This window comes from Odocoileus virginianus, chromosome 32, assembly GCF_023699985.2.
Source record: "Odocoileus virginianus isolate 20LAN1187 ecotype Illinois chromosome 32, Ovbor_1.2, whole genome shotgun sequence".
Classification (NCBI taxonomy): Eukaryota; Metazoa; Chordata; class Mammalia; order Artiodactyla; family Cervidae; genus Odocoileus; species Odocoileus virginianus.
Genome location: NC_069705.1, coordinates 3,759,197 through 3,772,665, shown reverse-complemented (window position 1 = coordinate 3,772,665; position 13,469 = coordinate 3,759,197). Strand labels below are relative to the sequence as shown.

General features: G+C 45.0%; 1 protein-coding gene across 17 annotated transcripts in view; it reads right to left on the bottom strand.

Moving 5' to 3' along the window:
* PSD3 (pleckstrin and Sec7 domain containing 3) overlaps positions 1–13,469 on the bottom strand; it is a 470,822-nt gene that overhangs the window by 167,147 nt on the left and 290,206 nt on the right. Inside the window, exons 10-11 of one of the 17 annotated variants that reach the window (XR_011485091.1) lie at positions 5,433–5,496; positions 3,695–3,782 (exon numbers count right to left, since the gene is read on the bottom strand). The exons of 13 other annotated variants lie outside the window; for them this stretch is intronic. Coding sequence is in view for 2 of the 4 variants with exons in the window: in XM_070459801.1 (XP_070315902.1) it covers positions 8,923–8,949 (27 nt within the window). In the remaining 2 variants the exon portion in view is untranslated. Of the gene's footprint in view, positions 1–3,693; positions 3,783–5,432; positions 5,497–8,036; positions 8,950–9,956; positions 13,373–13,469 lie in introns of those variants that run through there. 3 more of the 17 variants (XR_011485090.1, XM_070459801.1, XM_070459802.1) reach the window with 3 other exon arrangements.

Below are 13,469 nucleotides of genomic sequence, written 5' to 3'. Positions count from 1 at the left end.
GGTAAAGTGAAAAGGAAAGTGAAGTCGCTCAGTCATGTCCAACTCTTTGCGACCCCATGGACTGAAGCCCACCAGGCTCCTCCGTCCATGGAATTTTCCAGGCAAGAATACTGGAGTGGGTTGCCATTTTCTTTTCCATGGATCTTCCTGACCCAGGGATCGAACCCAGTTCTCCTGCATTACAGGCAGATGCTTTTTAAGCACTCTGTAAATTCTCAATTACCTAACTTGTAAAATGACAGTAATTTTAAAATGGCACTTATCTAGAGACTATTTAGCCTTAGTCTTAGATGTTAAATATAACAAAATGTTTAAAAGGAAAACCACTCGGAAGTGTTTATGGACACAGGCATCAATGCCCTGCCTCAGTGCTTACAGTCGGCCTGGCTGCTCTCCACAGCATGTGACAAGTACCGCTTACTGATGGCCCCGTTCTTCCACTGGACCCCAGGCAGTCAGTCTTCAGCGTCCATCTCATTTCTCTAGGCAGCTACCCTTAAGCTTGAGCAGGTGCATAAGCTCATTCCATGAATATGTACTAAGACCTACTAGGCACAGGCACTGTTCTAGGTCTGACAGGGCACGGCCATAAAAATACAAAGCACCTACTCCCAGAGAACCTCAATTTTAGTGAGGCAACCAGCCTACAAGAGAATGAGCAAGAACATTCATCACTTTGGGTTGTTATGTTGTTTGGGTTGTTTGATGTGTTATGAAGAACTACAGCGGGGAGACGGCAGGAGGTGGGGTGAGGGGGTGGGTAAGAGATGGGTAGGAGGGGAGACGGGGCACCAATGCTGGTCAGAGTATCAGCAGGGAGAACCCGACCTGCTTAGCTAGTTCAAAACTGATTTATCAGACAGTTAAATAGTTTACAGATTGCCAGAAAGGCTGCTGGAAAATTCTCCCAAGGCTGTAGTGCAGAAGTGGACGGCTGCAGGAGCCACGGGCCCCGCCACAACTAGGATGGGGAGCCCACAGCCAGGATGCGGAGGCCTCTAGAAGCACCTGGCCTCTAACACAACCTGCAAGCCTGCACCCTGCCTCGGAAATGCACACGGATATCTGCCCCGGAAGCCACAGAGAAATGGGACCCCAGCAGAGACAGCAGTCAGCCCAAATGGACGCGGCCTCTGTGTCGCCCGAGGACACCTGGTACCTTTCACACTGTGTGTCTGACGGCGTGGTGGAAGGGGTGAGGGAAGTGGCTTTCACCTTTCCAGGCACTGCTGTGGCGCAGATGCCGGGCACAACGGGGGCAGCCCTGGACCACGGAGGAGGAGAGCAAAAGGAGAACGGCCCAGGCGTGGCACCAAGGGGCGGCAAGAGCAGGAGCTGGGGTGCTCACCACCAATGACGGGGCTGGGACCCTGCCTGGGCGCCGAGGGAAAAGCTGGCAGGAGACGAGCAGGGCAGGACGCTGGGGCCAGACCTTGGGAGCCTCATAGGCCTTGATGAAGAGTTTACACTTACTGTCTATGTGTTGAGGCAAGTCATAGGCTGATGGGTTTAACCAGAGGAGTAGCATGATCAGATGAACCTTTCTAACAAACCATTCCAGTTATAGCAACTATTCTTCATCTGATTTGAGTCAATGGCTTAAAAACACACAGTTTTAAAATAGCTAATGTGATCCTGTACAGAATGAGAACTGTAGAAATCAAAAGAAAGGCCCTCAGGTAACATCTCTTGCTTCTGAGTTGAGTGCAGACAGTGTGTAAACACAACCATCTTCACCTTCCCCAGGACGCAGCTGGGGGGCCAGCCCCAGGCACACATCTCCCTCCAGACTCCAAACCGATAAGGCCAATCAAAGATGCACCTTCTGCTAAAAACAAAATTCAGAGACTTCCGTGGTGGTCCAGTGGTTAAGACTGTGCTTCTACTGCAGGGGGCGCGGGTCTGATACCTGACCCAAGAACTAAGATCTCACATGCTGTGAGGTATGGCCAAAAAATAAATTAAAAAAAATTTTAAATAAATAAATTCAGACCTCTGGACCTAGAAAATCTGAGGGTCTTCAAATGTGAACAAAATGCTGTTAGAAAAGAAAATGAAAGTTAGCCAATAGCACTGAAATCAGGCATTTTAAAAGAAGAGTCCCAAGATCTAGGATTTTTTTTTCTTAATTCACCTCCAGTAATGAATTTAAAACCAAAACAATAGAAAGTGAAAGCCGCTCAGTCATATCCGACTCTTTGCGACCCCATGGACTATACAGTCCATGGAATTCTCCAGGCTGGAATACTGGAGTGGGTAACCTTTCCCTTCTCCAGGGCATCTTCCCAACCCAGGAATCAAACCAGGGTCTCCTGTATTGCAGATGGATTCTTTACCAGCTGAGCTACAAGTCACCAAAGGAAACATTTTCTCCCTACAATTCTTCAGAGAGTAAGCATTTCACTCCATGTTGTCCATTTACAATAGACTTACTTTTTATAAGGAGACATTAAAAAAAAATCTTTAAAAATATTCCAGAACAGGAGTAAGGGGAACTTGTGATAAGAATATAGAACCTAGTTTAGCAATTGCCATCTGCCAGATTGAAGGTCACACATCATAACTGTGGTCTCAACATTCTAATTGTGCTTTTATTTTCACAGTAATGTTTTGCGCTTTTGAGCCAAACATATTTTACTCCAATTTAAAAAAAAAAAACAAAGCAGAATTACAGAAAGGAAGTCAGCATTAAATATATGTGATCTATTATCTACTTTAAGTATTTGTATATTAGTTATTTACATACTTTCTTTTACCTTTTTCTCTGAAGCAGCCACAAACTGGATTTAATGAATTCCTACCACCAGGACTAGGCTTTCCTGGCGGTTCAGTGGTAAAGAATCCGCCTGCAATGCAGGAGACACGGGCTCGATCCCTGGGTTGGAAAGATCCCCTGGAGAAGGAAATGGCAACCTACTCCAGTACTCTTGCCTGGAGAATCCCATGGACAGAGGAGCCTGGTGGGCTACAGTCCATGGGGTCGCAAAAGAGTTGGACACAACAGTGACTAAACAACAACAACCACCATTGTGACTGAATTAAAAAGATTTTCTAAAATTAATTCTTTACTTTCTTTTCATATGGACTGCCTTGATGATTTTTTTACACATAAATAAAATCAGAACAAATTCTTCTCTTTCCATTTCACAAACTTTCACCTGCTTCAGCTCCCCTAAGAGATCCAGTAAATAAAAGAACACTAAGTAATATTCCACAGGGGTGGATGAAATGCCAGAGACAGCTCAGAGGGGTGAGTGGCAGTCAGCTTCCAAGGGGCACCCCGGAAGCCTGCCATGGGGACTCCATCCTTGAACGTCCCTCCCCACTGCTGCAGCAGGTTTAACAGACAGACTCTGTGTAAGTGGATCTGGCAGAAAGGAGATCTGCTTCACATCTTTCCCAGCGGTTCTGACTTGTCTTCCGCTGTGGGCTGGTCTGGGCCGTTTCCTGTTTCCCGCAGGGGCCCACACCGCCCCCTCTGTCTCCTAACAGAGCACCTCCCAGGGTATTGTGCAGGTAACACCCTTCCACCCTCACTCTCCTATTTCATCGGCTCCTCTGTTCACGCGTGTCCATTTCTCCAGGATCACAGAGCAGTGTTCACTTGGGTCCCAAGTCGTCTGCTCCACACTCACAGTCCCCTGCTCCCCACCAGGAATTACAGAAGATCTTTAGCTTCAGCATACTGCTTACGTGCGCTCTGTTTCTGCTTTTGTAGGAAGCAGGCAGGGACAGGGATTACAGAGGTCAGATCATTTAGCTTCACGGACAGATAAAAAGGACTAGAAGAAAATATTCAAAAATATTAATTACCTCCGGGATACAGGAATCCTGAAACCATTCTTAAAACTTTAAAGAATTTCTTTATCAAACATTTAATAAATTTCATAATCAGAAAAAACATTAACAGAAAGACAGTACGGCTATGGCATGTATCGACATCTTAGCCTTGGCCTTGGGTGCAAGTTCTTCCAGGACCTGAAACGTTATTCCATCTGAATAAAGATCCCTAAAAGCCCCGAGGAGATGAAACACGATGGTGAGAGGAAAACAGGAAATGACAGGACAAGAAAATACCAAGTCAGAGAAATTTTCTCATTTAGAGATATAATGAGCTTTAAAGTAAAGGGGTTTGATGCAAAAAAAAAAAAAAACAAAAAACTAAAATGGGAAAAGCAGTTAAAGAAAAAAGGCCAAGTGAGGAGAGCAGAGTTTAGCGCAAATCCTCAGACAATGTGCAAAAACAGATATCACAGAGCCTCAGAATCCACCCAACTGCCACAGACATCTGTAAAACTGTCAGGCAGCTGACGTGAAGATCCTTGAGCATAAAGGATGAAGGAGTGTGAGTGATAACAGAGTTATTCTAGGTCAGGAGGAGCAGCGACGGAGGAAGAATGAAGACAGAGACTGCAGGTTAAGTGGCTGCAGCTCCCGAGAGTCGAGCAGCCTGCTTCACACCCGCCGCCCTGCTCTCCCTGGCCAACCAGCCTCCGGAAGGACCCGGTGAGGAACACGAGTGGGCTCCAAGGAGACTGTCAAAGTGATAAGTTCGAGGGGTAGCACTTCTGAAGTTCCTCTGAACCAGACCATATTGGGTATCAGACACAAAGTCTGAAAGACAATTTGTTTGAAAGACAAATTATGAAAAATTTAAAAATATGAAATCAAGTCTCTGGCCTGAAGAAATGACCAAATGCAGGCCTTTATGTTATTCGTTTTTAAGAGTCCCTGGTGGCACAGTGGTAAAGAATCTGTCTGCCAAGGCAGGAGATGCATTTCCCTGGAGAAGGAAATGGCAACCCACTCCGGTATTCTTCCCTAGAAAATCCCGTGGGCAGAGGAGCCTGGCAGGCTACAGTACAAGGGGTTGCAAAGAGTCAAACATGACTTAGTGACTAAACAACAATGACAAAGATAAAGCACTTTCTCAAGCCACATAAGCAACATGGGCAGAAGCAGAAGACATCTTCAAAGGCATTGCCTTTATTACATGCTACTGGTCATGCTGCTTTAAAACAACATTCTTATCTGTGCTAAACCATAGCAAAATACATATCACAGAAGCTCATCTGAACAAGACTTTAAAAGTCATTTAGTCCAAATATTCTTTTAGCTGAACCCCTTGTTCAATATCCAGACTAACTGCCCAGTTACTGCTTGGACACCTGCAGGCCAAGGAATCACGTCTCATCTACGGACACCTCCAGCTCTAGAAAGACTAACTTTCTTATTCCAAGATGTTTTATGTTCATTCCTAAAACTGCCTACATCCACAATTTTGTGGTCAAGTAGTTTCATTTTAACCAAATAGCCTTTTAGGCATCTAGCACACGTGTACAGCAAAACTCAATATTTTATATTTGTTTTGCCAAAGACTTTTAAGGTAATAGCTAAGAAAGTATTTTATATACCATAAACTGTATACTCACAGGATTTGAAAGTACAAATCATATTTCTTTACTTCATAATGATATAAGTAGTACATTAGTCTCACTGAAATATAGAAGAGCAAAGCTATATAAGTGTTCTTGTCCTCAATGCCCAAAAGTGTAAAATAGAAACCTACAAAGGATTATGACTGTACACTGTGACATGTCCACTAAGGACTACTGCTCTGCCCACATACAGAGAAATCCTGCAGAGATGGGCCTGTGTGCCTGGGAACCCCGGGGAGCTCAAAGTTCTGGGTGTGGTATAAAAACAAAACCATGCTTCACTGGACCAGGCATCCAACACCCAGGCACACACTCCTTCCTACCTGAGATACCAGGTGTTTACTGGATCACACAATTGGGCACAAAGGCATTCTATGACCTCCTAAGAAGACTCTGAATTTCCAGGTGTTTAATAAAATTTCTGGGGGGAAAAACAGTTTTACTGAGCAAAGGACAAGTGATGCTGGAAGCAAATCTTAAAAAGAAAAAGAAAAAAAAAAAACCTATATCCATGTCCTCAAACTACCTGGAACTATGCATGTTTACAGCTATTTACGACTGACAAAAAGTAGCCAGACTCAGCAGCTCTTGATTGGGATAGAAATATAAAACATCCTATGCAACCTGATCAAAAGAAGAAATGAACAGTGAAAGACTCTTGAGGAAGTACAAATTAAACCTGCTAGGAAAACTGACGGAAGAATCCAGCCTCAAGTACAGAACCCCCCTTCACCTGACCACCCGCCCAATGCTCTCACGTGAGTTGCTCAGTCGTGACGGAGCAACCCCATGGACTGCAGCAGGCCAGGCCTCCCTGTCCATCACCAACTCCTGGAGCTTACTCAAACTCATGTCCATCACGTCGGTGATGCCATCCAACCATCCCATCCTCTGTCATCCCCTTCTCTTCTTGCCTTCAATCTTTCCCAGCATCAGGGTCTTTTCCAAAGAGTTGGTTCTTCACATCAGGCGGCCAGAGTATTGGAGTTCTCTGCAGATGGCTTACAACCCCTTGCAGGGGTGCAGACACATGCATGTAGCGTACTCTCACACACATGATTACTACCTACACAAGTTTTTCTGGTGAAGGAAGCCCTGGCTCACTCCCCATGACCCTCTGAGAGCAAAGCCCTCCCGGCCTAAGAGTCCCAGCAAATCACATTGCTGCCATCCGCCAGCAAGCGCCCTCTCAGAATACTCACTCTGGTAAAACAAGGTAGACACAATTTCTGATATGCTTTTCAAGTAAACTTATTGTGTTTCATTTCAAGATCAATTATTTATGAATCAAATCTGCCAAAGTTCTACAGGGGCTCCAAAGGGGTTGGGGGAAGCAACAGTGCTATTTGATACAAGATTCACTTTGAGATATGCCTACAAAGGTCTACCTGGATGAATCAACAGTGCCCTAGGTAACCAGGAGAACAAGGACCACTGTATTTATCCTTTTATATTCCTCCAAGTTCTGTAGCATAGCTAGGACCATAAAAACCTGAGAAGTTAAAAAAATATGAATTTAGTAAGATGATAATACCAGGAAAGTGAAGCTGTGTATGACTTGCAGGAGGCCATGGAGCACTGCATCAGCATGGTCAACTCAGGGCCTGGATTTCTTGACTCCTGCCCCAGAAATCATTCTGCATAAACAGATGATCCCTCTGGACAATGGGGCCTAGCTTAAGGACAGATCCTGGGGAGGAGCTACTTAATTACTATGGTAACTAATTACTAAGTGGTTCCCTTGGACTAAGACTTACTCCATGTCCTCACCCAATAAAATCCAGCCCATAGAAAATTATAGCAATGTGTATTTAGCCTCTTGGTTGCAATTAAAAGACAGCTTCAAAAAAAGGCCTACAAGTCAACCCAGGGCTGCACACTTATTGTTTCCACTGCAGGGACAACCATTTTAAGTAGGTCACAAATAGTAACGCCATGTAATTTAAAGCGTGATGACTAACAACACCTTCTAAAACGGAAGCCACTTTATTGTTATAATTTCTAAACCAGTGCAGACATACAGACTGTGATTTTTGAGGCTTTTTTTTTTTTTACAGTAGAAATTATATTTCAACCTCCCTTTCTCCCAGCTGCAGTATTGAACTTAAATGTCTACTAGATCAGTGGGTGGAAGATCAAAGAACATTTTTAAAAATTTAACTTTACTACCCACAAGGATGTGGGAGTAATATGTCAGGGGGACTTAGATGTATGTGGCAGTCTTAGAGATGCTCTAACTCGACAAGGAGCAGGCTGTTCCCTCGTTTAAAGAAGCCCCGCTCACTCTTCTTTTGCTTGGTCAACTTTATAGAGCTGGCAAGCACAACTAAAAACTTAATCTGAATTTTAAAATGTACACATTCTCATATGTTCTCTTTCCAGCACAGTAAAAACACTAGTCACAGCTGATAACCTGAGATTTCTCTCCTCTAGATGGCCTTTAAAAGGCTTCCCCTCAGTTGGCTAAGAATGGAGCTACACCAAGAATAAACCTTATCTTTAAGAAATGGACAAATGTTAAATCTTTCCCTCCCTCCCCGCCCCCTCCCACCTCCTGATGGCCCGCCCCCAGAGGGCGTACAGACGTGAATAAATGTATCTAAAAATCGTGAGACAGTGCTCAGTCTCACTCACCAAGCAGGAAGCAGCAGCGGTGGCACCCAGGGCAGGACCACATCAGTCTCCTCGCCCCAGGGTCCCCAGGCTCTCCCAGGCTCCCCACCATGTCCCCTGGTGGCCGCAGGGAGCTCACAGCTCCCCACCCTGCTCTCCTCTTCCCTCCTGGCCGCAGGGAGCCTTTCCCTCTGTCTAAACACGGCTATAGCAGGGCCCAGTCCAAACGTATGCCCTTCATAGAGCTTCCCTGGAGTGTGGTCCACCCACCAAGCTCTCCTTTTCTGAACTCTTAGGCACTGCTATGCAAATTCCATAATTTCCACCAATTACAAAATGTCTTGTGTCCTTTGCTAGTTGCTGTATATATGTTAGCAGTTTTGTTTTCCCACTCAAACTGTAAGATTAAGGGCATACACCAGAACTCATACTTTTAAAATGTTTTCCGACAAATAAGCCCTCGGGGGGAAGAAGTCCTGCTGCGTTTAATCCACACAGAGCCCTGCCTCTCAGAACTGACCCACAAGATCGCTTCTTTTGTGCACGATCTCAGGTGTGAGTGGAAGGTAAACGACTATAAACGACTTCTGCGCTCCAGCCCCTTGGAGAAGACTAGATGTAGTCATCAGCATGACTGTGGCTGTTATTCATCTTCAGAGAAAGCTGAGTGCCAACGGGAACACTTAGGCATGAGCCGTCAGGCACATTCCTCAGATGGCTTTGTGCGTATCTGGAGGTGATGTTTCTTTCTTCCCTGGATTTCAGCATCCAGGGCACTTTCTCATTTTACAGAAGGCTGTTAAGAGGATCCTTTCATCAGCTGTTTCAGTGTAATATAAGTCAGTTCCACAGGCATTTCTGTATTGAAGATCTATTCAGTGTCCAACCAAGCCACATCCTGAAAGGCACAAGGACACACAGCAGAGAAGCACAAACACATGCGCCTAGACACACGCGCGTGCACACACACTCACACCGAGTTCTCGAGGAAAGGAACACCGCCCCTCCCCTGCACGTCCAACACCACTCCCTCTGGCGCCGCAGGTACCGTAATAGCTCACAGTGTTTTAGGGGCGCTGCTTTGTTTGCGAAATAATGAAATTTCTAGGCATAAACACTGCAAGCGCAGGAGCCCTTTATAAACAAACAATCATACGAAAGCCAAGTACATAAAAATAAATTAATATATTTTAAGAACAAGTTTTTTTTCTTCCGACTTAATATCTGGAGAAGAGTTGATTCTCCCACACACTGTCACTGAAAAACCATTTATTGGTTTTTAAAATCTCCTCTCATGTTCCCTAAGCCAGGAATTAATCTGAAAGGCAACTTCTGTGTCTACACACCAGAACACCTAGGATGCTCATGGTTCCCACAACCACATTAACACAAGCAAAGGACTGTAAACATACATGTAAAAAAAAGTTACACAGAAAATCATTCTTTTGACATGTAAAAGTTTTGTATGAAAGCTAATAATAATAGACATAAAAAGGATAATGTGAGAAATATAAATACTGCTTGACAAGTGTCTCTAGAACAAATGAACTTAGGGATGAATGGAGACAGGAATGAATGAATACATGGATAAAATGAGAAGTGAGGGGACAAATGGCTAGTAGAATGAGCTCCTGAGAAAAAGGGGAGTAAATAGAAGACAGCCACCCTGATCAGCAGACAGGAACAGTGTAATACCTGGAGGGGGCAAGTGGGCTTGGGCACAGGTACCAGCTTGGGGTGGAGGAAACATATATTAAAAAATCATAGGAGACACAAAGTGAACTGAATTCTTCCACGCAGGAGATCATCAAGCAAAACCTAATTTCCTAGTTCTTTTCTGCCAAACAACCTTTCATTAAGCTTTCAAGATACAAAACATGCTCTACTTATTGGCTCCCAATCATGTTATTTCTTTTGTAACCACATCTGGCAGAAGCCTCCATCCTACCCCAATTCTATCTGTCCTTTAAGGCCTAACTCAACACAAGCCCCAATAACTCTTTCTTCTTTAGGAAACCCAGAAAACAGTCAGCTTTGAAAAGACACACTACAAACAGACAAGGGACAGAAATAGATAAAGGAGAAGATGGAAGGAGGTTCAGAGCTTGGAAGAAACTAACATTACAGATTTCCTTGGTTGTGATCTGAAGAAAGATGAAAACCAGGTCTCTCAATCACAGGCTGCCCTAAGGGGGTAAAAGGCTTTATATTTCCTTCAAGGAGGCTGGCTTTTGATTTCTGGAATCACTGGAGGCAATGGGGTGGGCATTCTTTTCTCCACCCTCCTACCTTAGGTTCCAATACCCCTCCTCTTGGTGACTGGGGCACCTGGTGCATATTCATTTAGGATATATTCAAAAGTAGGGTCCAGTGAGAGGGGCTTCTTTTTTTAAATGAATTTCTCTAGCATTCAGCCTATAAGATGGGACAGGTTATAGCTTGAGAACACTGCCACTGCCACAATTCCAAAGAAAATATCATGCTGAGGCTCTGGGCTACTCCTGGTGAAACGACGGTGGAGGGGAAAGTAAAATTAGTGACACCAGTGGCGATGACGCAGAGAGGAAGAAACAAGGAAGAAATGCCAAGCGGTAGCCAGGCAATGCAACGCAAACCACTGCTTCACGGCCCGCCCACTTCCACGCCCACTGAAAGTGCTGTTCTTGGGGACGAAAAAAACAGCTTGAGATGGCAACAGAGGGGCTGATGCCAAATCATCCTTACCGCTGAGCCAAGACGCTAACCTCGCAGCTCACAACCGCTGCTGAGACCGGGACCCTCGGAGAGGCTTCGACTCAGACTCCCCTGACTCCAGCACCACCTCCCTGAACCCACAGAGGCTCTTCCAGGCTAAACCTGCTTAAAAAAGCATCTCAATTGCTGGCCTCTGTTCCCTTCATGCATTTGTTGGAGACCAGCCTAAACTGACATCGATGAGTTAGTGAGATGTTGCCAAGTAATAAGCAGGCAGAAACATTAAGTTACTGAACTTTAATAAAATGACAGCTTAGAATTTAAAGACAAAGAAATCAGCTTTTTCTACCACAGGCAGAAAAGGAATATAGCTGGTTAAAAGACCCACAGCACCTCCCTGATCTTCTCTTACCTCTTTATTTTGCTATCAACTGCTATATAATGGATGGCAGTGACTGCTGGATTATACCAAACTCTAGATACAACAATTGACACATACAGGATGAACTGCTACATAGTCCCAACCCCGGCCCCCACCCCAACCATTCCCATGACTTCACATTTTGCTCTCATAGAAGATTTCCCAACTCTGACCTGCTAGCCCATCCCCTCACCTGGGTGCCCATTAGAACATAAACTTCATGACAGTAGGGACTTCGTCTGTCTAGTGTCTTTCCGACTCCAGAGCTTGAGAGAGAGCTCCCAGGAGCTTAGTAAGCATCAACTGAATGAACATACTCCGATGAAATCTCAGATGCAACTTACACAAAATATCTTAATTCCATCCCAAACTACTGCCCCTGTCTTTCTTGGTTGCTGCCGCTGCTCCTCTGGGCTCTAAAGAATCTGTGTTTATGTCTCCTTCATCACCTCTATCCAGTCAATCCAGCATCTAGGAAGTTTTCTTTAGAAACTGAATTGTTGAATTTAAAAGAAATACACACACACACACACACACACACACCCAGTCCTCTTCACCTGTGCCACTGCCCTGTTCCAAGCTGGATATCATTTCTCCTGTTTTGGCAATCTTGTGTAAGCTGGTCTTTGTGCTTTCAGTTTTTGCATACTAATTAGAGACTAAAAGTCTCCTTTGCTCAAAGCTATATATACTTTTTCATTACCCACCTACTTTCCAAAGTAAAATTATGCTCTTATGGGGAGCCATTCAAAGTCTGACTTTGCAACCTACCTTACCCACCAAGCTGGCCTCCTCACTGCCCTACCAGCTAATGTCTGCATTCACCTTTAACCCACTTTTATCCATCTAGTCCACTTACAGTGTAGATTCCACAAGGGCAGGGACTTGTCACTGCTTTATCTTTAGCACTGAGAATAAGGCTGAAATGTATCAGAAAGTATTTGCTGGATGAATGAATTAGTTATTGTAAGAAAAGAGAAACAGAAAGGAAGAGGTAACGTGCGTATTGAAATCCCCCCGTGTAGACGTTCACCACTCAGGTCAGTCCCCACTTTCCCGGGTCATTTCTTCCCTCACTGGTTTCTATGGTCACACAGTTCAGCACAACTCAACACTCATTCCAAGTGCCCAGTGAGGAGCCGGGGCCAGGTGTGTGCCAGGCACTGGCGGCTGGTGACCCCATCAGACAGGGCCTCTGCCTGAGCCGATCTTCAGCAACAGGGAAGGCTTCTCAGAGGAGGGGCCAGCTCAGGGAGGGTGTGCAGGGCGAGTGTGAGTGGGGTAACACAGGGAGGAATCTGGAAGCAGAGGGAACAGGCGGGTGAAGGGCCAGAAGGAAAGCGGGGCATTCTGCGGACCAGAGTCTGAAGGGCCAGCCATCACCTCCGGGTGACCCTTTCCCAGGCGAAGAAGAAACGCAGGAGCCATCAAACAGACAGGAAAAGGAAACTGGGAAGGGAGGCAGGAAAGGGCCTGTGTGTCCATTCTGTCTCTCGTGTAGAGGCTAAACTCCTTATTAGAAAGGCAGAGGGTACATACACTCCTTACATCTCTCTGCTGAAAAGACACAGTGTTCAAAAAGTTGACTGAAAACTCTTGATTCTCCTCCCCCCATCCCAAAGGAAAGTAAAAGAGTGATTTTAAAATGTAGCCATTAAACAGAGATCATAAATAATTTTAAGTGCGGATTTAGTCAACCATATGAACCTTAAGATTTATTTTTCCGTTTCGGACTCTGAACTTCCTTTGCTAAACTGCCAAGATTTCTGAACTGGACTCCCCTAGGAATCCACGATCCTGTAAGTTCTTAAAATTACAAGGCAATTTGTAAAGTTTAAGGAATGAACTAAAGAAACAGTTCAAACTGGTTTTGATTTCCCTTCCTTTTTTGCTTCCAATTAGTTAGTTTCTAAGCACAGCTTAGGAGAGGCATGGACTTTAACCAGACTCTTTCTTGCTGTTGCTCAGTCATTAAGTCGTGTCCGACTTTGCAGCTCCGTGGACTGCAGCACGCCAGGCTTCTCCGTCCTCCACTACCTTTCAAACTCATGTCCACCGAGTGGGTGATGCCATCCAGCCATCTCATCCTCTGTCGGCCCCTTCTCTTCCTGCCTTCAATCTTTCCCAGCATCAAGGTCTTTCTCCAGCGAGTCAGCTCTTCACGTCAGGTGGCCAAAGTATCGGACCTTCAGATTCAGCATCAGTCCTTCCAATGAATGTTCAGGTGATTTTTTAGTAAAGTACATTAAGAAGAGCCACCCAGCGTGATCTCATACATTACCTTTAAACACTGTCCTTCCTTC